This window comes from Chlorocebus sabaeus, chromosome 6 (genome assembly GCF_047675955.1).
Source record: "Chlorocebus sabaeus isolate Y175 chromosome 6, mChlSab1.0.hap1, whole genome shotgun sequence".
In the NCBI taxonomy this organism is placed as follows: Eukaryota; Metazoa; Chordata; class Mammalia; order Primates; family Cercopithecidae; genus Chlorocebus; species Chlorocebus sabaeus.
Genome location: NC_132909.1, coordinates 21,429,214 through 21,455,236, shown reverse-complemented (window position 1 = coordinate 21,455,236; position 26,023 = coordinate 21,429,214). Strand labels below are relative to the sequence as shown.

Below are 26,023 nucleotides of genomic sequence, written 5' to 3'. Positions count from 1 at the left end.
TCAATATGAACTCATAGTTTTTATTTTTGTTAAGTTAAAAAAACTTTTAATTGAACTATAATAAATGTACAGAAAAGTATACAAATGTACAACTCAATGAATTTTCACAAACTGAATACATCAGAGTAATCAGCACCCAAACCAAGCAACAAAACATTACTAGCATCTACAGAAACCTCCCATTGCTCTTTCCATCACTAACCCTCCTGCCATGTACCCCTACCTACCCCCTCACCCCCACCAGTATCCTGACTTCTAACTACATTAAAAAGTTCTCAATTTTTGTGTTCTATATAATCGTATAGTATGTCCTCTTTTATGTCTGGCTTCTTTTGCCCAGCATTATACGTTTGAGATTTATCTGTATTGTACGTAGTCACAGATTGTTCATTTTCATTGTAGTATAGTGTTGATTCATAGATTGTTCATTTTCATTGTAGTATAGTGTTGATTCAGAAATTTTATTTCTGCAGAAAAGCAACAGTTCAATATTCAAAAAAATTCAATATTCAATATTCAATATTAGAACATGATGCCACATCCAGGGAAACATACCTCACATCCACCTTCCAACACAACTAACCACCTGGCATGAGGTCTGAACTTTCCACCTTTGCCGTCACCTGTTTCAGTTACAGAAGTTATCTGTTAAAATGGGTTCGTATCCCAAACATACTCACAGGCATTGAGAGTGAAAGTTACCTGGTAAAAGGTGCTTCAGATATACTAAGTTAAATAAAATCAATTAAACTCTCATTACTTCATTATTTGCAGAAGCTTATAGTTTTTTTCTAAAACAATTATTAATTTTAATATGCAATACTTTAATATGCTCATTTAACCACAGAAAGATTTTTTTTTTAAATGCCATCAAGCACTAGCGTTTCCTGGGAAATGGTTTCAAATGCTATCAAGTTTCATATTCCATTTGAGAAATGGAATATAATGATGTAATACACTGAACATCATAGCTTCCCAATTATAGCAGCAAATACAGTTCACAATGGATGACCGCAGTGAAATCACTGAAGTCCAACTGATGTAATCATTTATAAGAACTCTGTCTTTATTAATTTTAAGAAGGTAATTTTAAGGTGTTGGGTTATACTTTTACATACACAAAATTTATTCCATTCTTAATACATAGAAAGCTAAAGAAGAAAAGACAATCAGCATCACTTGGGATGATACTGGGCCAGAATCATACCTCTTTCACTATCATTACGATGTTCTGAAGGTAGAATGCCTAGAATCTAAATATATAATTAAAGCCAGAGGGATCTGGTCCAAGATATTCCACATAAATGATTTTCTATTCTATATTTAAACCATTGGATATAATTTGCCATAGAAATTAGAATTACTAGATTTCTCTTCATACGGGAAATGTCTAGATTTTGGTTTCCCCAGCCCTCCTCATCTAGTTCATATAATAAGTTTTAGGTTAGTCTTGTAGAATAGTATGTTGGAAAAATTTAGCAATTACCAATTCTTCAAATATTTTACTTGTAAAAAATTAGGTTCTTGGAGTCTCTCTGAGACTACTCTGGCTCAGGAGAGTAGGATTTAAAAAAAAAAAAAAAGTCAGATTCTAAATGTATTCTTTTAGAAAGCATTATCTTCTAACCGTCTTAATTTTTCCTTTGTTTGTTGGTCTACTCAGGCTTTCTTCAGCATGTGAAGTAAATTTTAGTATATTTTTTCCATAAAATAATTCTGGATTTTCAATATTTTAAAATACATGTATAGTGTGTGTATAAATATATATACCTACACACTATACACATACACATTACATATCTATAGTATAGCAACTTATAACTTTAAAAATCCATAGCTGCCACTTTTATGATTCATATAGCTGTAGCTGTGTAATCTTTCATATTTCTATTCTGTGATCAAGACTGCCAAGGTCTTGATTATATTGGTATCCTTTAAAGAAACACACAAAAACAACCAAGTCTACTTTTTATTATTTATACCAGTGCTGACAATAGAAATATGTGAGCTACAGATATAAAATTTTCCTGTAACACTTTTAAAAACAAAAGTTATTCATTTTAATGTATTTTATTTGAACCAATATATCTAAAATATTATTTCAATATGTACTCAATATGAAAAACTGAGATACTTAACTTTTTAAAAACAACTAAGTCTTTAGAATCTTGTGTTTCACATTTACCACCATTTGAATTTGGACTAGCCACATTTCAGTGCTCAATAACTCAATTTCAAGTGCTCAACAGGTTGCTAGTGACTACCATATATTAGACAGTACAGGTCTAGTCCATTATTTCCCACATTTAGCAGTAGTAATTGCTTTCTTTTACTCATTCTTTAAACATATGAAGTACCGGCCGGGCGCGGTGGCTCACGCCTGTAATCACAGCACTTTGGGAAGCTGAGGCAGGTGGATCACCTGAGGTCACGAGTTGAGACCAGCTTGGCCAACATGGTGAAACCCCATGTTTACTAAAAATACAAAAATCAGCCTGGCATGGTGGCAGGCGCCTGTAATCCCAGCTACTCGGAAGGCTGAGGGAGGAGAATGGCTTGAACCCGGAAGACAGAGCTTGCAGTGAGCCGAGATTGTGATTGTAGCACTGCATGCCAGTCTGGGCAACAGAGAGAGACTCCGTCTCAAAAAAAAAAAAAAAAAAAAAAAAAAAAAAAAAAAAAAAAGGTGCATACCATGGGTACTATAATACAGAGATAGAGAGGTGAACTAAATAAAATGTGGACCCACATTTTAACTTCCTGAATACATTATCGTTATTATAGTGTAATTAATATTCCAATCCCAATGTATACAGCTTTGGCAACATCCACAAGTTTTAATATGTACAAATTTTTTTTTTTTTCTTTGAGATGGAGTTTTGCTCTTGTTGCCCAGGCTGGCGTGCAATGGCATGATCTCGGCTCACTGCAACCTCTGCCTCCTGGGTTCAAGTGATTCTCCCGTCTCAGTCTCACGAGTAGCTGGTATTACAGGTGCATGCCACCATGCTCGGCTAATTTTTGTATTTTTAGTGGAGATGAGGTTTTGCCAGGATGGTCAGGCTGGTCTTGAACTCCTGACCTCGTGATCTGCCCACCTTGGCCTCCCAAAGTGCTGGGATTACAGGCATGAGCCACCACGTCCAGCCAGAAATTTTTTTTAATAATTCATTTTAAACTGGTTATAATTTCATGGATAATTTGATCTTTAAAAGAATATCATGGAAAATTTTAAAAACACAAAAGTAGAGAGAATAGCAAAAACAAATAAAAACCATGTATCCAAGACTTAGGTTACCATCATTTTGCCAAACTTGCTATTCATCCTCATTTTTCTTTTGCATGAACAAAATGACATTCCAGATATATCATCTCCTGTGTATAAACTTCAGAAATTATCTCTAACAAATAGACTTTTACATAACCACAATGCTATTATCACACATAACAAAAAGTTTCTTAATATTATCTAATATTGTCAATATTCCCATTCTCCCAATTATAAGTATGTCTTCTTTTACATGTTTGTTCAACTCATGATCTAAGTAAAAACCACTCTTTCATTGCATTTGATTGATGTTGTCTCAAGTCTGTCAATACCTAAGAGTTCCACCTTATTTCTTAAAATGCCATTTTATTGGTTGGGAAACCAGGTGATTCCTCTTGTAGAATTACCCTTATTTTATATTTAATTGCTCCTTTTCATGTCATGTAATTTACTTTTCCATTCCTTGAATTTTCTATAAACTGGGAGTTAGTTCTTGAGGCTTAAATTCAGGTTCAGTATTTTTGGCAAGATGTGTTTATCTTACTGTATCACATTAGGAGGCACATGATTTTTACTGTCTTGCTTTTTGTGAAGTTAAGATGATCAGGAGGTTCAGATGTTGTCAGTCTCATCTATTCACTGTAAAGTTCACAACCTTTCACTGAATAGTCTCAACCTCTACAGAGAATCATGCCTAAATCCATTATTTCATTATGTGTTACACAATAGTTTTTCTAATACAATTTTCTATTATTCTTTCTGCATTCATTAGCCTGGAATTTTCTAATAAAGAAGAACTTTACCTCATTAACTTCTGGTTGCCTTGAAATACAGTTTACACAGGAAATGTAGACTAAATGACCTTCCTTTCATTTGCACATTTTCAGAATGAGGTGGTTCCCTGGCAACCTCCGTGTGTATACTACACAGATGGAAGAATATGGAGATAATAATAGGTAAGATCAAAAGCTTTTCCACATTCAGTACTTTAATAAAGTTCCTTTCTAGGATGAATTTCCTATAACATGGTTTCAAAGGTGATGAAAGGCTTCCACATGTTCATTAACGTATTCTTTCCTTTAAATAAAACTTCCTTAGTTGTGAGCATGAAGCAAAAGGGATTCCCACGTTCAAAAACCTTTCCTCTAGAATGTACTTCCTATGCGCAACATAAAATTCACAACGGAAGAGTTCTAATAACTATTAAGTTACATTATGAATTCGCTGATGGTAAGTAAGATGTGAATGTTGTCTAAATGCCTTTTTACATTCCTTACATTTGTAAGGTTTCTCACCAGAATGAATTCTCTGATGTTGAATCAGTGATGAATGAAGTCTAAAGGCCTTTCCACATTCCTTACAGTCATAGGGCTTTTCACCAGTATGAATACTTTGATGTTGAGTAAGTTGGGAAAGCAGTCTAAAAGTCTTCTCACATTCCTTACACTTATAGGGTTTCTCACCAAAATGAATACTCTGATGTTGAGTAAGCTGTGAGAACAGTCTAAATGCCTTCCCACATTCCTTACATTCATAAGGTTTCTCTCCAATGTGAATACCCTGATGTGAAATAAGTTCTGAGTAACGACGAAAGAACTTCTGACATTCCTTACATTCATAGGGCTTCTCACCAGTATGTATTCTCTGATGGAGAGTTAGATGATAGCCACGACTAAAAGTCTTCCCACATTCCTTACAATCGTAAGGCTTCTCGCCAGTGTGAATTCTCTGATGGAGAGTAAGTTGTTGCCGCACTCTAAAGGCCTTTCCACACTCCTTACATTCATAGGGTTTTTCTCCAGTATGAAGTTTGTGATGTATTCGAAGGCCTGTACTACACAGAAAGGCCTGACCACATTCCTTACACTCATAGCACTTCTCAGCAATGTTAAGTCTCTGATGTCGAGTAAGGTGTGCATACTGCCTAAAGGCCTTCCCACATTCCTTACATTCATAGGGCTTCTCACCCGTGTGAATCCTTTGATGGAGATTAAGTTGTCCTCTAACTCTAAAGGCTTTCCCACATTCTTTACATTCATACGGCTTCTCACCAATATGAATTCTCTGATGTACTCGAAGGTCTGAGCCACATGTGAAGATCTTTCCACATTTTTTACATTCATAGAGTTTGTCAGAAGTATGAATTCTCTGATGTCGACTGAGGTGGGCACACTGTCTAAAGGCTTTTCCACATTCTTTACATTCATAGGGTTTCTCACCAGTATGAATTCTTTGATGGAAAGTAAGTTGTTGTCGTACTCTAAAAGCCTTCCCACATTCCCCACATTCGTAGGGTTTCTCTCTGTTATGACTCTTCTGATACAGAGGAAGAGATGTGAGTTTTCTGTAGGTAGGCGTTTTTCCAGAAGTGGTTTTTGTCACTTGCCTGAAACACACTTCATGAGGACTTTCTTGTCCTTCAAGTCCACAGCTTTTAATTCTTTCCATTACCTTCCACTGAGATAAGTTCATTTCATAAATATCCTTTTCTTGAAATAACTTTTTAGTGTCATATCTGGATTCCAAATCTGAAAGAAAACAAGACCAAAACATATTTTCCTGTTCTACACAAAATAAACAAAAAACTTTATGATAGAAATCAATGACACCCACAAAAAAGAAAAGAAAGCCCAATTGAAGTAAATGGGCTCAAAATCTCTAAAACAGGTAACTTTAAAAAAGCTGAAAGGAAATATGAAAATGATGAGTTAAGACCAGATTATCTGGGTGCGGATCAAAGTTTGAGACTGCACTTAAATTTTTTAAATTTCTCTTTTCAATTAGAATAAAGAGCAAATACTTTATCAGGAGTAACATGGACTCTGTTAACCACAAGGTATCAACTCAAGCCACTGACCCCTTTGTTGTCCATGTCCCTATCACACTTGCCTCCTTTCTGCTCCTAGAATGTGTCGCAATCTTTCTTTTTTATTTTTGAGACAGAGTCTCTGTTGCTCAGGTTGGAGTGCAGCGGCATGATGTCGGCTCACTGTAACCTCTGACTCCCGGGTTCAAGCAGTTCTCCTGCCTCAGCCTCCCTAATAGCCGGAATTACAGGAGTGCGCCACCACGCTTGGCTAACTTTTGTATTTTCAGTAGAGACGGGGTTTCACCATGCTGGCCAGGCTGGTCTCGAACTCTTGACCTCAAGTGACCCACCTGCCTCGGTCTCCCAAAGTGTTGGGATAACAGGCATGAGCCACTGCATCCGGCCCAATCTTTCCACTTCTTGGAGCTTTTCACTGGCTATTAAATCTCCCAGGAATCCTGACTTGGGTTTGCATGGTTGGGTTTCTTTCACACATCAGATTTCATTTTAAAAATCAGAAAAACGATCCCTGCTAACTTCATGTAATATATATCCTTTGTTTTCTATACCAGTCACTTCTTCTTTTCTTCTTTCTTTTTTTTTGAGACGGAGTCTCGCTCTGTTGCCCAGGCTAGAGTGCAGTGGTGCGATCTCGGCTCACTGCAATCTCCGCCTCCCGGGTTCATGCCATTCTCCTGCCTCAGTCTCCCGAGTAGCTGGGACTACAGGTGCCTGCCACCATGCCCGGCTATTTTTTTGTATTTTAGTATAGATGGGATTTCACTGTGTTAGCCAGGATGGTCTCGATCTCCTGACCTCGTGATCTACTCGCCTCGGCCTCCCAAAGTGCTGGGATTACAGGCACGAGTCACTGTGCCGGCCTCTTTTTTCTTTTTCTTTTTTTTAAGACAGAGTTTCACTGTTGTTGCCCAGGCTGGAGTGCAATGGCGCAATCTCGGCTCACTGCAACCTCCGCCTCCCAGGTTCAAGTGATTCTCCTGCCTCAGCCTCCCAAGTAGGTAGGATTACAGGAGCATGCCACCACTGTATTTTAGTAGAGACGGGGTTTCACCATCTTGGCCAGGCTAGTCTTGAACTCCTGACCTCGTGATCCGCCTGCCTCAGCCTCCCAAAGTGCCGGGATTATAAGCGTCAGCCACCGCGCCCAGCCTACTTCTTTTTTTTTTTTGAGAGAGTCTCACTGTGTCGCCCAAGCTGAAGTGCAGTGGGGCATGATCTCGGTTCAGTGCAATCTCTGCCCCAGGGTTCAAGCAATTCTTGTGTCTCAGCCTCCCAAGTAACTGGGATTACGAGCATCCGCCACCACACCTGGCTAATTTTTGTATTTTTAGTGGAGACTGAGTTTCACAATTTGGCCAGGCTGATCTCAAACTCCTGTCCTCAAGTGATCTGCCAGCCTCAGCCTCCCAAAGTGCTGGGATTACAGGTGTGAGCCACCATGCCTGGCTACTTATTTCTTAACACTTTTCTCAATTGTGTTGTTATTCATTAATTTCCCCACTTATTATTATCTTTATTTTCTTACCTTAAACTTCCCCAAGGGCAGAAACAATTTTTCACTCACCAGTGAATAACAAATCCACAGTACATGTTAACTATGAATTAAATTCTCATAATTAGTCAGCAATTATGGCATATGATATCCTGCCTCCAATCTTAAACCTTACTACACTGATTAAACATTCTTTTTATCACTTCCTACAGAGACGGGAAACAAGCACATCTAAGCTATCTCAGTAAGTATATAAATGGAAAATAGTGATTTCTTTACACTTGATCATCTTCCAATTTGCCTCTTCATGTACACTTGCAGGTATCTCCACTGCAGTTCAACTCCTACTTTGCATAGTCATAGGTGAGATTTGCCCCCATTCACGACCAAGGTAATGAGAGGCTCTAAATATTTATCTTCACTTGAGTTTACATAATGTGCACATCTATGTTACAGGTTCCCCATATCTTACCACAAGTCCCCATAATGCCATCTGGGTACTTCCTAGAGAATATTTCAGTGATTTTCCAGGTGTAACAACAGGTTTATGCTATGGTAAAAGGCTAGTAAAATTCTGAGCAAAGAGATGTTTTTTGCAAATGTGCACGTTCTCAAAATCTTTGCAATAGGAATTCAATACTCTTTAAAAAGGAAAAGGTATTTTAAATAATGTTGCTTTAGGGTTAGGGTTAGGGTTAGAGTTAGGGTTAAAGCAACATTATTTGCAATCTACCCAAACTGGAAAGAATCCAAGTATTCATCAATGGAAGAACAGCTAATAAATGATGGCATATTAATATATCACAATACCATACAGCAACGAGAATTAACAATCTACAACTACATGCAAGATTAGCAAGGGCTAATCTCACAAACATAATGGTGAGTAAACAAAACTAGACATAGAACAATATATACTGTACAATTGCATTTTTATAAAGTTTAAAAATGAGAATTAATCATCTATGGTGGTGTCAGGACAGTGGTTAGCCTTGGTGGGGAGGAATGACTGAAAGAAGTCAGGAAGGGCTTCTGGTATCCCAGCAAAGTTCTATTTCTGAATCTGTGTACTAATTAGATGGGTGTGGTCACTGTGCCAATTCACTAATTATCTGTATATTTTTGTGTGTATTTATATTTCAGTAAGTTTACTTTTAAAAAGTATACACTAAAAAGATACTAAAAGGCAACAATAATTTAAATGCTGTGGGTAAAATGTGACCAGGGACAGGTAAATGAATGGAACAGAAAATACTGTTATATAATCTGTGTTTCTCTCACTCTCTCTGTCTCTCTCTTTCTCTGTCTCCCCACCCAAAAAAAGCAATACAAAACTACGGCAACTGTCTAGAATTTTGGGGATAAAGTCCATTTATGGCCTCAATAAGACAAATAAGATATAAGTGATATTAATAAAAGCATCATAATTAAATAATGGTAGTAAATAAGTAGTTATGAAGGTAATACAAAGGTTAAGAAATAAGATGCTCATTTCAAAGGATTTACCTGCAAATTGAAAATAAAACCAGTAACCTATAAAAGGAAAGCCAGTCAAAAATCAAATTAAAGGCTAAAACATTCATAAGAAAGTGAGAAAGTGTTACTGTTCACAGCATTAAAGTCCACACAAACTGGGCACCATGGCTCATGCCTGTAATCCCCAACTACTTGGGGAGGCTGCAGTTGGGAGATCACTTGGGGTGGAAGGATTATTTGAGGCCAGGAGGTCAAGACCAGCCTGGCCAACGTAATGAGACCCCAATCTCGAAAAATTTTAAACAAGAAATTTAAGCCCATACAAATTGGCATAAGAAACAATAAACAATGGAAACAGTAATGGAATACAGGAAGCGAGGAGACAATGCACAAAGTAAATATAAGCATAAACAAATTAGGACAAAATGTCTGTATTCACTAATAACCAAATTAGAACAGGTTGTAAAATTTGTTCTGTAAAATTTGAAGGTTTTCATTAAAAAAAAAAAATATTGCCAATGTTGATAAAGTGAACTTGAAATTGTCATATATGGCTTCCTACTTAAGTGACAAACCAGATCAATATCTTGGCTACTTAAGTGACAAGCCAGATCAAGATCTTGGCATTTTGAACATTCTCAATTAGGAGGGTATTCTATAATATACACAGCTGAGCTGTATGTCACCAAAGAGCCATGTTCATTCCCAAATTTGCCTATTCCAGTTCTTACTGCTGCAAGCAACTAAAATTATTAATGTTTAAACACAATTATTTCTATGAAAACTAAGTTGAATGTTTTGGAAGTATTGGCTATACATGCACATTGCATTTTTATCAACGTAGGCATGGGTGAGAAACATAATAAAAGACAGAAAACATAAAAATTCAAGGATTCTGCCCTCAGATTGCTTCACAAGTATCTTTACATTCCTGCTCTACTTCAAAGAAGTTGAAACTGGAAAGAATAGCCTATGTTTCATATGTACTTTGATCAAGACAGAATGGGCTAGACCTACACTTGGCTGGGCCAAACATCAAAATATTGGACTATGAGAGACAATTTTAATGTTCTACCTCCTAAAACATGTATGTAAAATATTTTAATGCTAATATTAATTAATATTATTTATTAATTATATAATATATACTTTATATCAATTAATATATTAATTAATGTTAATTAATAAAATTAGTAAGCCAAATACTAGTTTGGATTCCACTGAATCAAAGAGTTTATTCTAGTAAACACTGCTAATGTGAAAAACTATTAGTCCATCTTAGATCAAAATGAAGGAAGTATTTCCATTTGCGGGGCATCAGCTTTAAATAAAAAGAAAATAGGGGCAGGGCATGGTGGCTCACTGTAATACCAGCACTTTGGCAGGCCAAAGCAAAAAGACTGCATGAACCCAGCAGTTTGAGACCAGTCTGGGCAACATGGTTTTCCGTCTCAAAAAAATTAAATAAAGTAAAATAAAATAATAAAATAAAATAGGGAGCAAATTATCTTGTCATATAATTATCCCCGGAGATATGCTGTTTCCTGAGGTACAATGTCTCCCCCATCCCTTTTTTTCTGGCTGATACAAGATTATACAGGACACAGAATATTTATGACAAAGACAGTTCTAATTATATTAACATCAGAGACCTGAAAATGTTAAAACCCTATCACCACGAAATTGTACTTCTGAAAATTAACACTGATCTAATACTGCATAATCCTGATCTAATACTGCATAATCCATACTGAATTCCAATGAAATACTGAATAAGCCTCAGGTTCAGATGATAATCTTACTGCCATTTCACCAAGGAACCAGAAACAACTGAAAGAAAAATATGTATTCTCTTCACCACATTCTCCAATCAATCTATGTCTGAATTCTTACCATATATGTGGTTTTCCTTCATCAATCAGTTCCACTCCTTCCCATCTACTGAAGGTCACTACCTACAAAACTACCCTCTCTCTCTACTTCATCAATATTCCTCTCTTCGAAATCATTCTCATAGCCTATAAACATGTTAAATATTTCACATAATAATTTCACATCATAAAATATATTCCCTGTACTCTGTGTGTCTGCTTCCCTTTATGACAAAATTCATCCAAAGAATAGTTTAACCTTATTTTCACCATTGCCTCACCACCATTTTCTTTTTGTCTCAATAAATAACTCTAAAGCAAACAAACAAATGAAAAACCTTTATAACAGAGCATTTCTAACATATCAAAAAGTAGACAGAACAGCATAATAATCTCCATGTACCCAGCACCAACCATTAACCCCATCCCCAATCTTGGCCTATGAACCCCCCAATCTACTTCCTTCCTATTATTTGAAGCAAATCTTGGATATTACATTGTTTCATGTGTACAAAATATGCATCTCAAAAAGCACTTTTATACAAAACCACAATACCATTATCCAAACCTTAAAAACGAGTTATTAAATATCATCAAACATCAGTGCCCACACTTCCATCTGGCTAATAAAATTTTTTTTTTTTTTTTGATACGGAGTCTTGCTCTGTTGCCCAGGCTGGAGTGCAGTGGTGCGATCTCGGCTCACTGCACGCTCTGCCTCCCGGGTTTACGCCATTCTCCTGCCTCAGCCTCCCGAGTAGCTGGGACTACAGGCACCCGCCACCTCGCCCGGCTAGTTTTTTGTATTTTTTTAGTAGAGACGGGGTTTCTCTGTGTTAGCCAGGATAGTCTCAATCTCCTGACCTCGTGATCCACTCGTCTCAGCCTCTCAAAGTGCTGGGATTACAGGCTTGAGCCACCACGCCCGGCCCTGGCTGATAAAATTTTAAACAACCTAAAAAGAATAACTCATCCAAACAAAGTTCACAGAATACAATTGTTACATGTCTTTTACATCTCTTTTAATGTATAGATTTTCCTATCATTTTTTGATTTCCCTTGTAATTTATTTGTTGAAGAACCTGTTTTTGGTCCTGTAGTTTCCCATATTCTGAATTTTGCTCACTACATTCCCAAGGTGTAGAACATAGTCCTCTATCTTCCCATAAGTTGGGAATTGGCTTTAGAAGCTTGACAAGACTTAGGACCTTTGTTGGCAAAGTTACCTCATAGGTGATATTGTGCTCTTTCATTAGGAGAAACAACGTCTGATTGTCTCTATTTCTTTGATGCTATCAGCACTGATGTTCAATATATAAATCCAGTAGTTCTTATGGGCTCCAAAATGGTAATATTCTAATTCTATCATTTCCTCTTCATTTATTCACTGAATACTTTCATTAAGAGAAACATACCTCCACCTAGTACCTATTCATACAATTGTTATAAGAAAGGCAGGATAAATGCTTCTTTTCCTTTAAATTTATGCTTTTTAAATGTTAGTTTCCTAGTAACTTCCAATGATGAATAATTTGCTGTTAGCAAATTATAAAAGAATTTATAAAATTAAGTGTATTTTATGCATTACAATACATTGTAGTCATTATAGTAATGATGTTCAAATAGTCCCATCTTTGGACAACTGGAGCCTCTTCAAATTGGCTCTTCTTCCCTGACCACCCCATCTAAAATTAGTCCATTCACTCATTATGATTCTCCATATCCTTACCTTACTCACTTTTCTTCATAATACCTAATTACTTCAGGATATTTTAGTAATCCATTTACTGATTTACTTGTTTACTGCCTGACTCCCCACTACAATTTAAACTCCATGAACAGAGGGCAATGAAAAAATGTATACATAAAAGTCAAAATAGAAAAGATGAGCTAGAAAGGGATTAGATCCAAAATACAGGTAAAATGGAATCACAAGGGAAGAAAGCTTTCCCCTATAAGAAAAGGGAGGGAAACAAGACAGAAAAGAAACAAGTGATAAGTGGAAGTATGGATGAAATTTCTTTGGTGGCTCATGCTGAGAATATCTAAATTTTCTTCCCAAGATTCAGGTCTCTTCTTCACAATTGACATCTAAGGGGTGTGTCTCCTCCTCAACCAGCAGGTCTGGCCATGCCATAATGGCTGACCTCTGCCTGATGAGCACTTACCTAGAGTCCATTTTCTTTTCTCATCCCTCACAACCATCCAGGGCTCTTTCCCTTGTTCCAATAGGGTGATCACATCTGGCTTAGAAATGGAACATCCTGCTTAAAAATAAATAATAGAATATAATAAATAATTTATTTAAGACTTCAAAACAAAGATGACTATCAAGATTGAAAAACATTCATAGCACAGTTACTTTAGGATCATAAGGAAAAACAAGAACAGAGAAGTAGGGACCTGGTCTTAATTTAAACTTACACAGGCTCTGTCTCGAGAGAAAGGAATAGTTGAAAGCAATAGTTTCAAATCCTGCCTCTCTTTCCCATGTCAGTAGAGCAACTAATTCAATCTCTCTGCACCTCAGTTTTCTCAGATGTGAAAAGCAGATAACAGTAATGTGTATACATAGCATTGCTGTGAGATTTGATTTAATGTAAGTGTTTAGATGAATACCTGGTACATGTTAACCATTATATATGCTCATGAGGTACTACCATTTGCTATTTTTTGATATTAATTTGTTAATAGAAAAATAAGTTTCTTGCCAGGATATGCATACAATATTAAATTCAAATTCATGTATTTTAAACTTAATCAGAAAGTAGTCAAAGTATGTCTGTTGTAGGAAACTGAATACTGTCCACTTGAGTTTTAACAAACTCTCGATTCAACCCAGCATCACATACACTATAAAAGCTGTTTTAATAGCTATATAGAGCCAGATACCTCTGTCTTCCTATTTTCACTGTAAATGAGTTACAAATAACATGGACTATCCATAGCAGTATGAAATCCAATTTCTTTGACAATGGTTTTGCCATGAGTGTCTAAGAATTTATATCCAGCTGTCATTAAAGACCGGTAATAACAGAAAAGTCAAAGAAAAATGTAAAGGTCAATGAATAGGAAAAGATGAAGGTGCTTAATAGTGGTAGCTACTGTCAAACCACAAAGCAGACAGCTAGTTTTTAGAAAGACAGTCCAGACGCGGCGGCTCACGCCTGTAATCCCAACACTTTGGGAGGCCAAGGCGGGCAGATCACGAGGTCAAGAGATCAAGACCATCCTGGCCAGCGTGGTGAAACCGTCTCTACTTAAAATACAAAAATTAGCTTGGTGTGGTGGCACGCGCCTGTAGTCCCAGCTACTTGGGAGGCTGAGGCAGGAGAATTGCTGGAACCCAGGAGACAGAGGTTGCAGTGAGCCAAGATTGCGCCACTGTACTCCAGCCTGGTAACCAAGTGAGACTCTGTCTTAGAAAAAAATAAAAGACAGCCCAGAAATTCAGTCCTGTGAATTACTAAATTATTTGACACAGATATGCTATGCTTACCCAGTGACACCAAGTTGCTATAGTTCTCTAATATCACATCTCTGTACAAATTCCTCTGATATGAGTTCAGGCATTCCCACTCTTCCTGAGAAAAGTCTACAGCCACATCTCTGAACATCACCAAATCCTGAAATGATAAACGCATGTATTATTTGTAAGATAAATGAAAACATTTTGAAGATGGAAGAAGGTATCTGGATGTAGTGGCTCAATGCCTGTAATTCCAGCTTTGGGAGCCTGAAGCAGGAGGATTGCTTGAGGCCAGGAGTTCGAGACCAGCCTAGACAACATACCAAGACCTTGTCTCTTAAAAAAAGGCTGGGTGAGCTGAGATCCGGCCATTGCACTCTAGCCTGGGTGACAAAGCGAGACTCCATCTCAAAAAAAAAAAAAAAAAAAAAAAGGCTGGGCGCGGTGGCTCACACCTGTAATCCCAGCACTCTGGGAGGCCGAAGCGGGCGGATCATGAGGTCAGTAGATCGAGACCATCCTGGCTAACACGGTGAAACCCCGTCTCTACTAAAAATACAAAAAATTAGCCAGGCATGGTGGTGGGCACCTGTAGTCCCAGCTACTCAGGAGGTTGAGGCAGGAGAATGGAGTGAACCTGGGAGATGGAGCTTGCAGTGAGCCGAGATCATGCCACTGTACTTCAGCCTGGGTGACAGAGCAACAGAGCAAGACTCCGTCTCCACACACACACACAAAAAAAGGTGGAAGAAGGGTTTAATGGGTTTTGATGATATATGTTCACTTCATACATCAAATGAATAGACTGGTGCTGGAAGCCTGTGATGGGGAAAGGTGGCAACAAAGATGTGAGTGTGACTGAAGCAGAATATATGTTCTTGAAGATTTCTATAAACAAAAGACCAGGGTTTGGCAACATTTTCTTTCTTTTTTTTTTTTTTTTTTTTTTTGAGACGGAGTCTCGGTCTGCCGCCCAGGCTGGAGTACAGTGGCCGGATCTCAGCTCACTGCAAGCTCCGCCTCCCGGGTTTACGCCATTCTCCTGCCTCAGCCTCCCGAGTAGCTGGGACTACAGGCGCCCGCCGCCTCGCCCGGCTAGTTTTTTGTATTTTTAGTAGAGACGGGGTTTCACCGTGTTAGCCAGGATGGTCTCGATCTCCTGACCTCGTGATCCGCCCGTCTCGGCCTCCCAAAGTGCTGGGATTACAGGCTTGAGCCACCGCGCCCGGCCTTGGCAACATTTTCTGTAAAGGGCCAATATTTTAGGCTTTGTATACCACATATGGTCTCTGTTCCACATTCTTTTTTTTTTTTTTGTAACAATTATTTCAAAATTTAATTAGCTTGTGGGCTGTTCCGAAACAAGCTACAGCTTGTGGGCCAAATTTGCAGTGTATCTAGTTTGCCCACCACTGCTATAGCCAAAACTTCCTATGTACTATGGAATAGAAGATAATTTTATTTATTTCCAGACATATTCAGGTAATTATCAGAATTTCTCAATTAACTGAAATAGGTTCATAGGAACAGTACCTGCAAAGGACCTAAAACATTCTCAATAAGTGGGATTTACTCTATCTTCTTTTCCTTTAAAGATTAAAACAATAATAATTATTGATGGGATTCTCCCCAAAAAATGAACTGTAAAATCTCTATTTTTAAAAAGTATACTTTGCATAAAACTTAAAAAATTTCTTCCAGATATAACTTTATTATAATGTATCATTAGCATTTTTATCATAACAGACCTTTTATTTAATATTTATAGTTTACTACATGATACAGTAGTTCCCCCTTACTCGTGGTTTTGCCTTCCTCAATTTCAGTTACCCACAGTCAACCATGGTCCAAAAATATTAGACGGAAAAATTCCAGAAATAAACAATTTATAAGTTTTCAACTCCATGCCATTCTCAGTAACATGATGAAATCTCACACTAACCACTCCGCCCACTTCGGATGTGATATGCTTTGTCCAGCATATCAACATTGTATATACTACCTGACTATCAGATCAAAACAACATCATATATACAGGGTTCCATACTATCTGAGGTTTTCAGGCATCCACTGGGAGTCTTAGAATGTATCCCCCTTGGGTAAGGAGGGACTGCTGTACGCCATCTGATGGATATGTTACACTTAATAGTGATTATATTTAGATATAGGTATATTTTTAAATATATTAAATTATATTTAGAATTTACATTACAAAAAATCTCTAAAGCTTCTGCAATGTCCAATACTCTAGTTCAGCAATATGTGGATATTGAGCACTTGAATGGGACTAGTCCAAACCCACATGTGCTGTAAATGTCAAATACATACCAGATACCAGATAGTGAAGACTTTAGAAGGAAAATAACAAGGTAAAACATATTGATGATTTATATGTATTTTTTATTTTATCTTGGTTTTTTTTTTTTTTTTTTTTGAGACGGAGTCTGGCTCAGTCGCCCAGGCTGGAGTGCAGTGGCGCGATCTCGGCTCACTGCAAGCTCCGCCTCCCGGGTTCACGCCATTCTCCTGCCTCAGCCTCCCGGGTAGCCGGGACTACAGGCGCCCGCCACCTCGCCCGGCTAGTTTTTTGCATTTTTAGTAGAGACGGGGTTTCACCGTGTTAGCCAGGATGGTCTCGATCTCCTGACCTCGTGATCCGCCCGCCTCGGCCTCCCAAAGTGCTGGGATTACAGGCGTGAGCCACCGTTATCTTGGTTTTGAGGCAGGGACTCATTCTGTCACCCAGGTTGGAATGGCGTGGCACAATCACAGCCCATTTATTGATTACAGCTCACTGCAGCCTCGAACTCCTGGGTTCAAGCAATTCTCCTACCTCAGCTTCCCAAATTGCCGAGACCACAGGCATAAGCCACCATGTCTGGCTAATTTTTTTTTTGGTGGTGGTGGTTGTTTTTTAGAGATGGGATCTCATTAAGTTGCTCAGGCTTATCTCAAACTCCTGGGCTCAAGCAGTCCTCCTGCCTCAGCCTTCCAATTCCAAAGTGCTGAGATTACAGGCATGAACCACCACTGTCAGGGCCTGACCATGACTTTTATATTGAATACACTTTGAAATAATATTTTGGCCATATTGGGTTAAAAAAAAGACATTAAAATCAATTGCATGTGTTTCTTTTTCCTTTTTCTTATGTGACTACTAAAGTATTTAAAATATTTACTAAAATATGTGGCCTTGCATACCATTCTATACTTTCAAAATTTGACTACCAGAAAATTTTAAATTACATATGTAGCTTGAATTACAATTATTTTAGACAGTGCTATTTTAATCCTGAGAATTTCAGATACAATGCCCACTTCTAGGAACTTCATTTCTGCCCCATCTCTGCTCTAGACAGATAAGGAGCACACAGGAGATGCTGAATGATTTGGTCAATGCACACATGGATACTGACACAATTTGGCTGTGTCCCCACCCAAATCTCATCTTGAATTGTAGCTCCCATAATTCCCATGTGTTGTGGGAGAGACCCAGTGTGAGATAATTGAATCACGGGGGCCACTCCCCCATACTGTTTTCGTGGCAGTAAGTCTCAGAGGATCTAACAATTTTATAAGGTGTTTCCCTTTTCTCTTGGCATTCATTCACTCTTTGCCTGTCACCATGTAAGACATGCCTTTCACCTTCCGCCATGACTGTGAGGCCTCCCCAGCTATGTGGAACTGAGTCCATTAAACCTCTTTTTCTTTATAAATTACCCAGTCTCAGGAATGTCTTTATCAGCAGTGTGAAAATGGACTACTAAAGATACGCATGGAGAAGATGGGGGCACTTAGGAATCTGGCTGGCTCCACTCTTGCTGGAATGGGGAAGACTGGGGAGCAGCTGTTGAATGGGGCTCTGTTAGAAAGTTGCCGAATAACAAATGAGAATGTTCACATAACCTGAAAAAAATGACAGAATTCCAAGTAGACAGAAATTCCAACTTACACGAGCCATGATTTTAGAATTGCAAGAACCGGGTCAATTTTTCTCAAGGTTCATTTACTTCAGAAGCAGGGTCCACAGATGCCAGAGCTGCAGAAAGAACGTGTAAAATCATGAGAACAGAATTGCCTCAGAGTTTCCAAATTTTAAAAACCAATACTGTTACTCCCTTCCTATATGCAACTCCCACCCCCAACATACAGACAAGTTTTGATAGGTAAGAGGTAGTTTAGACAAAGATGTCCTCCCCAAAACCACAGCGAAATCAGCTCAGCTGCACAAGGAATTGCAGAGCAGAGACTCTGCAGCATCAAAGCGTATGTCTAGACACGTCAGCAGGACGGCTGCCAGCTGGTCCCCAGCTCCCACCCCAGGGCAGGCTGGTTTGGACCACAGAATGGGTTGCGCAGACCTGTCCTGAACAGATCCTCCTCCCTCCATCCCCACCTTCCCAGCTGAAAAGGGGTTACACCATCTAAACCAAAACTCTCCTTCTTGGCCTTAGGAATCTGGCTGGCCTCCCCAAACACAAAGACTGAAAATAGCATAGACAAGAATTTCTCAAACTTTGCTCAAATTGGAATCACCTGGATATCTTTAAACTATACTATTGCCTGGCTCCCACCTTTAAACACACTGATTTAATTAGTGTGACGTGGGATTTATGATTTTTTTAATTACCTCTTCCTCCCATGGGTGTTTCTAACGGGCAGCAAAGTTTGGTAGTCAAACTTCAGTATGCATCAGAATCACTCAGAGGGCTTGTTAAAACACAACTTGCTAGGTCTCACCGCTAGAGTTTGGCATTCAGTAGGTTTGGGACTGGACTTGAGAATTTGCATTTCTAAAAAGTTTCCAGGTGATGCTGATGCTGTTGGTCCAGATGCCACACTTTGAGGACCACAGGTATAAACCACCTGTAGAAAGGCTATACGGCAGCCTTGATTGCGGCAAAACCGCAGGTGCACATTGGGAGCCCTTCCCCAAGGCTTAACTCAGAGCTCTCTGCTCCTTATTTTCCTATTCAGGATCAATATTGCCTGCATGATCTCAATTACCAAGCAATCTTTCTTGGTACTCAGACTTAAAGAAGTAAATTTATGAAACTTGAGCATGGATAATGTTCTAGAAGGTAGAAACAGGCTGGGTGCAGTGGCTCATGCATGTAGTCCCAGCACTTTGGGAGGCCCAGATGGGAGGATTGCTTGATGCCAGGAATTGAAAACCAGCCTGGGCAACATAGTAAGAGTCTGTCTCTGACAAAAAAAATTTTTTTTAATTAGCTGGGTGTGTTGGCACCTGCCTGTATCCCTAGCTACTTGGGAGGCTGAGGCAAGAGAACTGCTTGAGCCCAGGAGTTCAGGGCTGCAGTGAGCTATAATCTTTCCACCGCACTCCAGCCTGGGTGACAAAGTAAGACCTTGAACAAAATAGGAAAAGGAAAAATAAAGAACCTATCAGCTTATCAGTTAAAAATATACGAGTAACTAGAGAGCATATTGAAGGAACTGTATTGGCAGATTTTTTTGAAAAAGTTATGACGCCTCATAATTACTAAGCTGTTGGGGAAATGGATACTCAATGATATGATGTAGAAAGAATGAAATAATTTGTGGATAGAAAGTGTTTAAAATGGGACCAAAAAAGCTGGAAAGAACCTAAATATCCTTCAGCAATGTTAAATAAATTACCATGCATTAACACAATGGAAAATTAAACAGCCGAGTGCAGTGGCTCATGCCTGTAATCCCAGCACTCTGGGAGGTCAAGGCAGGTAACCGCTTAGTAAGTCCAGGAGTTCAAGACCAGCCTGGCCAACATGGCAAAACTCCATCTCTACAAAAAATTAGCCAGGCATGGTGGTGCAAACCTGTGGTCCCAGCTCCCTGGGAGGCTAAGGTGAGAGGATCGCCTGAGCCCAGGAGGTTGAGGCTGCAATGAACCCTGTTCATGCCATTGAACTCCAGCCTGGGCAGCAGAGCAGATACCGTTTTGTTTTGTTTTTTTAAAAAAAAAGAAAGAAAAGAAAAATAAACACCCATTAAAAATGATGAAAAAATTCGTATTTGATGTCATGGGAAGACAGCCACTACATATTGTTGGGGGAAGAAGACAGGTTAGAAAATATGATTGTAATGTAACTGTCTTTTGGCAGGTAAACTACGTATACATGCATATATGCATATATGTATATGCATGTGTATAAAAAGATCTATGAATTGGAATAAAATTTTATTGTTACCTCTACTTGATGGTATCCCAGTCCTAGGTGATAATTATTTGTTCTTCCCTGGAGTCTTTACATTTTTTTAAGGCAGGATTTTGCTCTGTCACCCAGGCTAAAGTGCCATCTCGGATCTCAGCTCACTGCAGCCTCCACTTCCAGGGCTCAAGCGATCCTCCTACCTCAGCCTCCGGAGTAGCTGGGACTAAAGGCACATGCCACCACCCTGGCTAATTTTTGTATTTTTTGCCAGTCTATGTTGCCTAGCCTGTTCTCAAACTCCTGGACTCAAGTGATCCACCTGCCTCCACCTCCCAAAGTGCTGGGATTACAGGCTTGAGCCACTGCACCTGGCCTGAATTTTTTAATTAAAAATTTGTATCACTTATACCTGAACAATAATTCAAAACAGCTATGCAAGGAATATCACAAAAAGCTCCAACAGTTCCATCCCTGCTCCTCTGCCCCTATCTTCCAAATCTAGAGGCAACAATTTTTACCTATATTAGCTGTTCCTTTTGGTATTTAAACTCCATACATTTAAAAAATATGCTAATATTTTTACTTCTGAAGTTTTAGTTGTAATCATTATATATTCCCTTACTACTATGGCAGGCACAGTTTTAGCTATCTTTTACCTACTCACCTCCCACCCACATATGCACAGTTACAGTCCCTTTGTCCTTTCAATTTTTTTTTTTGAGACAGAGTTTCACTCTCTGTCACCCAGGCTGTAGTGCAGTGGCGCAATCTCAGCTCACTGCAACCTCCGCCTCCTGGGTTCAAGCGATTCTCCGCCTGTCCCAGCCTCCCAAGTAGCTGGTATTACAGGTGCACACTACCACGCTCAGCTAATTTTTGTGTTTTTTGTAGAGATGGGGTTTCACCATGTTGGCCAGGCTGGTCTTGAACTCCTGGGCTCATGTGATCCACCAGCCTCGGCCTCCCAAAGTGTTGGGATTATAGGTGCGAGCCACTGCACCCAACCTCAATATGGTTTTATTCTATTTCAGAGTAAACCAGTTTTTAAATTCAGTTTATATTATTGTGACTAAACATTGTTACCAACTGAACTATGTAGTAGACTCAGGTTATTCTGCCTTCTTTGCATAAGACTTTTTTTTCTGAGATTAAAATGATCTTGATTTTTGTAAGTTTAGTTTTCGCAGAAATTGTCATTAATTCATTTCCCCGAATCATGTAATTGAGGGATGAAGCGCCTGGTATAAAATAGCACAGCTGGCCGGGCGTGGTGGCTCACGCCTGTAATCCCAGCACTTTGGGAGGCCAAGGCGGGTGGATCATGAGGTCAGGAGATCAAGATCATCCTGGCTAAAATGGTGAAACCCCGTCTCCACTAAAAATACAAAAAATTAGCTGAGCATGGTAGCACATGCCTGTAGTCCCAGCTACTGGGGAGGCTGCAGCAGGAAAATCGCTTGAACCCAGAAGGCGGAGGTTGCAGCGAGCCAAGATCGCGCCACTGCACTCCATCCAGCCTGGGCGACAGAGCAAGACTTCATCTCAAAATAAAAAATAAAAAATAAAATAGCACAGCTGTCTATTTTATATTCTGAGAATGAAAATCAATCCTTCAGAAATACAGTCAAATACTTCAAATACCTGTATCCCACCTGGCAAAAGTCAATTCCTAAATGTGCCTATCGCTGAAATTCGCATGACTCTGAGGTGAAAAGTTGATCAAGTTATAGGAGCCAGAAACCCTCCTGAAGGAATTGCTTTGCCAGTTTTGAATATTCCTGCCCAATAAGTGATTTCTTAAATAATTTACAAAACATCCATAAAATGGAATACTAAGGTAATCACTAAATGCTAAATTTTAGAAAACACTTAAGGAAAGGAAAATATTCAAGATACACTGAAAGAAAAAAAAAAAACAGATTACAACACGATATATGATTAGATTTTTTAGACCATTAAAGGGAAACAGACTTGAACAGATGAAAAAAACTCCTAAAATTTCAATTCTGAGATTTTAAAATTAATTTTAAAATCAGATTTAAATCTCAACTTAACTGAAATTTCCATAATCTAAAGAACTAAATATTTGGAAGGTTTGTCAAACCAGAAGTGGATCATTGGGATGTCACTTTTCCCCATACATCCATGGAGTTATAATCCACAAGAGCAGTGAATTCCTCTTTTAGTTTAAACTTAGTTTAAAAGAGGTCTTAGTTTCTTTCAAATTTTCTATGAGTCTTAGCCTATTCTTCAGAGATAAAACCACCAGCTGGGTATGGTGGCTCACACCTGTAATCCAGCACTTTCTGAAGCTGAGGCAGGTGAATTGTCTGAGGTCAGGAGTTTGAGACCAGCTTGGTCAACATAGTGAAACCCTGTCTCTACTAAAAATACAAAAATTAGCCGGACGTGGTGGCAGGTGCCCGTAATCCCAGCTATTTGGAAGGCTGAGGCAGGAGAATAGCTTGAACCCGGGAGGCGGAGGTTGCAGTGGGCCAAGATCGTGCCATTGCACTCCAGCCTGGGCAATAAGAGCGAAACTCCACCTCAAAAAAAAAAAAAAGAAAAGAAAAGAAATAAAGAAATAAAACCACACAGGTTTGTAGAAATATTTTGGGAAAATATGCTCTAAAACATTAATAATGATTATTTCTGGACATTGGGACCATTGATCATTTTAATTTTCTTTATAGGTTCCGTAGTTACTAATATTTCACAAGCTTGTGTTAATTCTACCATCAGAAATATTTTAAAAAGCTATTCCAAAAAATTTTAAATGACTGGGAAGATAGGCTACCTTAAAGTCATTAAGAAAATTGGGAGCCAGGTGCAGTGGCTCATGCCTGCAATCCCAGCACTTTGGGAAGCTGAGGTGGGTGGATCACTTGAGGTCAGGAGTTCAAGACCAGCCTGACCAACATGGTGAAACCTCGTCTTTACTAAATACAAAAAATTAGCCGGTCATGGTGGTGGGCACCTGTAATCCCAGCTACTTGGGAGTCTGAGGCAGGGGAATCGCTTGAACCCCAGAGGTGGAAGTTGCAGTGAACTGAGATTTCAGCCTTGCACTCCAACCTGGGTAACAAAAGCGAAAACTCTGTCTCAGAAAAAAGAAAAGAAAAGAAAATTGTGATTAAACAGGCCCTGCACAAATGGTGACAACAAGGAAATCAGTGTGACTGAAAAAATAATTTCTACCAGTTCCTGAGTATTGTATCTCATCAAGACCCTGAAATAGTTCTGTGAAGGATTAAAATCCTGGTTCATGTCATTTCCAAAGTGATTAAGAGCCAGCAAGAATGGCACACAAGAACAAATGCTCGTTTCACAGCAGCTACTTAATAACTTGCATTTACCCCTCCTCAGCTCCAACAAATATCATTAAATACTTAGCGATTTAATATTTAAATATTACATTGTTGCAAAATAACTTAAAAATCTTTATTGTAGTATTCAAGATTCATATGTAACAATTTCTTGACGACTCTTATTTACAACAATACTTCTCAATATTACATTATACTTTTTTCTTATGACTAAATATAAACACAATTCTTATTATTGCATAACATTCCATCACATGGATGGAGTGTGATTTAACCATTTCCATATTGCTAGATATTAATTTTATAAAAGAACATCCCAAAAGTCACTCCCAGTTATGTCATTTCTAGACAGCAAGAATCAATGTTGTTGGAGCTTATATAACTCCGATAATACCATGCAATGACAGGCTTCCTCGCTTCCCTGCAAAAATTAACCATTTACAAATACATACAACAATTCTGGATATAATCTTAAAATATCTTTGCTGCCCTGAAAGCTCATAAACAGAGTCCAAAGACTTATGTTACCAATCCCTGTTCTGGTCCACTGGAGGGTCTGGCTCATTTTCCTGCTTGCAAGCATCCATCATAATTACCTTCACATTTGCATTGCTCTTGGGAATAAACAAAGCTGATAGGGAATGACTGAGCATCATCATTTTAATACCAGTGGCTAGGATGAATTAACGACTCACTATGTGCCAGGCACTCTCCTAAAAGCTTCAAAAATATTAATTCATGTCATCTTCAAAACAACACCGTGAAGTATACACTATTACAATTATGAGGAAACTGAAGCACAGATTGCTTAAACTCGTTTAGCTTTAAGTGGCAGTCAGGATTCAAATCCACTTAATCTAGCCTCGAAATACTTAATCACTACACTACACCTCTCTCAGTCGATCTAAAGATATCCCAAAATAAACTCATGTTGCCAAACCTCACATCACATCTGGCTGGTATCAAAAACTTCTACTCACGAATCTCCTGGAAAAAAAGAAATCATCTTTCTACCCCGGAATCATTAAAACATATCTAAATCCCAGAAAACTCCTTAACAAAAACAAAGTATGAACATTAATCTCAAGCAAGGCTATTTCCATATCATCAAAATCCTTAGAAAAACAGCGCTCACGAGTAACTGAACATAGAGCTCACAGTTAACTAACCACGTAACTAACTATAGAACAGCATGAAGTAAGCACTAAAAAAGGGAAATCTATTAATTAGGTCCCCTGTCGTTAACCAGGTAGAGAAATCCTAAGGCCCAAATCAATGAATAAATAGATCATTCTCAAGCAGGATTTTAAACGGAAGGAAGTCGAATGCATTTCACAGAAACAAAGCAGCAGCACGAACTCACACGGAACCGGCTTTTAGAAGAGCAGCAGCGATTCGTTTCTCCTTCTCAGGCGCCTCCTCTGGAAACTGGCAGGGCTGGGGAAGCAGGCACAGTTCAGGACACCCCAGGCTTTTCTTGATTGGAACCCCCCCTCCACGCTTCCCTGGCCCCAACGAACCGCCACCTGCATGCACAAATGGAAACGACAGGGCAGAGGATCCGCAGTCACCCGCGTCTGGGTTCGAAGTTCCGGGTACGCTGTAGTTCCATACCCAGTTGCCCACGCCCCGGGACCACCCACTGTGTCTTTTCGGAACTGTCCAGGTGTCCTCCCAGACCCCAGACACCCGCCCCAAATCTAGGTCCCAGCATTTTGCAGGGGACCTTCATCTTGGGGCGTTCACCTGTGACTTCCCTCTTGGACCTTTTCGCTACGGCCGAGCCTAAGTGGCTGAAAAGCGGAAGAGGATGCGCGGGGCCTGGGTCTCCAACTGCACCATAGGCCGCACCCACTAACCGGACCCCGCACAATTACTGCCGTCCGGGCCTCCAGGCCTCAGGGCTGCAGAAGCTCAGTTCCGGGAAAAAACGCACAGCGGCCTGAGGCTCCATAGGAACTTTTTCTCCACCTCCAGTCCTGCCTGCAAAATAACCCACCCCGCGCTCTTTTCCCTCAGAAAAGCAGCAGCCACAGCGGCGCCCGGCTCCCAGCTCCGGCCTCACCGGACTCCGAGGATCGTCCAGCCCTGGAGTCAGCGGCGCCAGAATACGGGAGAGCGCCTGTCTCGGTCGCG

At 39.3% G+C, this 26,023-nt stretch overlaps 1 protein-coding gene across 8 annotated transcripts; it reads right to left on the bottom strand.

Annotated features, from left to right (window-relative positions):
• Positions 1-26,023, bottom strand: ZFP30 (ZFP30 zinc finger protein). 8 transcript variants are annotated; one of them, XM_073016534.1, is made up of 6 exons: positions 25,953-26,023; positions 25,251-25,324; positions 18,359-18,445; positions 14,437-14,563; positions 13,106-13,204; positions 1-5,796 (listed from the first exon to the last, which is right to left on the bottom strand). In XM_073016534.1, exons 3-6 carry the CDS (start codon positions 18,365-18,367, stop codon positions 4,472-4,474), a joined length of 1,560 nt encoding a protein of 519 aa, XP_072872635.1. In that variant the 5' UTR covers positions 18,368-18,445; positions 25,251-25,324; positions 25,953-26,023; the 3' UTR covers positions 1-4,471. The 8 variants fall into 8 exon arrangements, with proteins under 8 accessions (XP_072872635.1, XP_072872637.1, XP_072872632.1 ...); XM_073016536.1 differs by having other exon boundaries at positions 13,106-13,201; XM_073016531.1 differs by having other exon boundaries at positions 25,251-25,413; positions 25,953-26,011.

What these genes read in the sequence shown, in the direction of transcription:
- ZFP30 (XM_073016534.1), bottom strand. An exon ending in TAGCAACTTGGTGTCACTGG is followed by an intron (nt 13,205 to 14,436) that starts GTAAGCATAGCA and finishes TTTATTTTTAAG; the next exon opens with CAGGATGTTCCATTTCTAAG. An exon ending in GAAAAGAAAATGGACTCTAG is followed by an intron (nt 5,797 to 13,105) that starts GTAAGTGCTCAT and finishes GTTTTCTTTCAG; the next exon opens with ATTTGGAATCCAGATATGAC.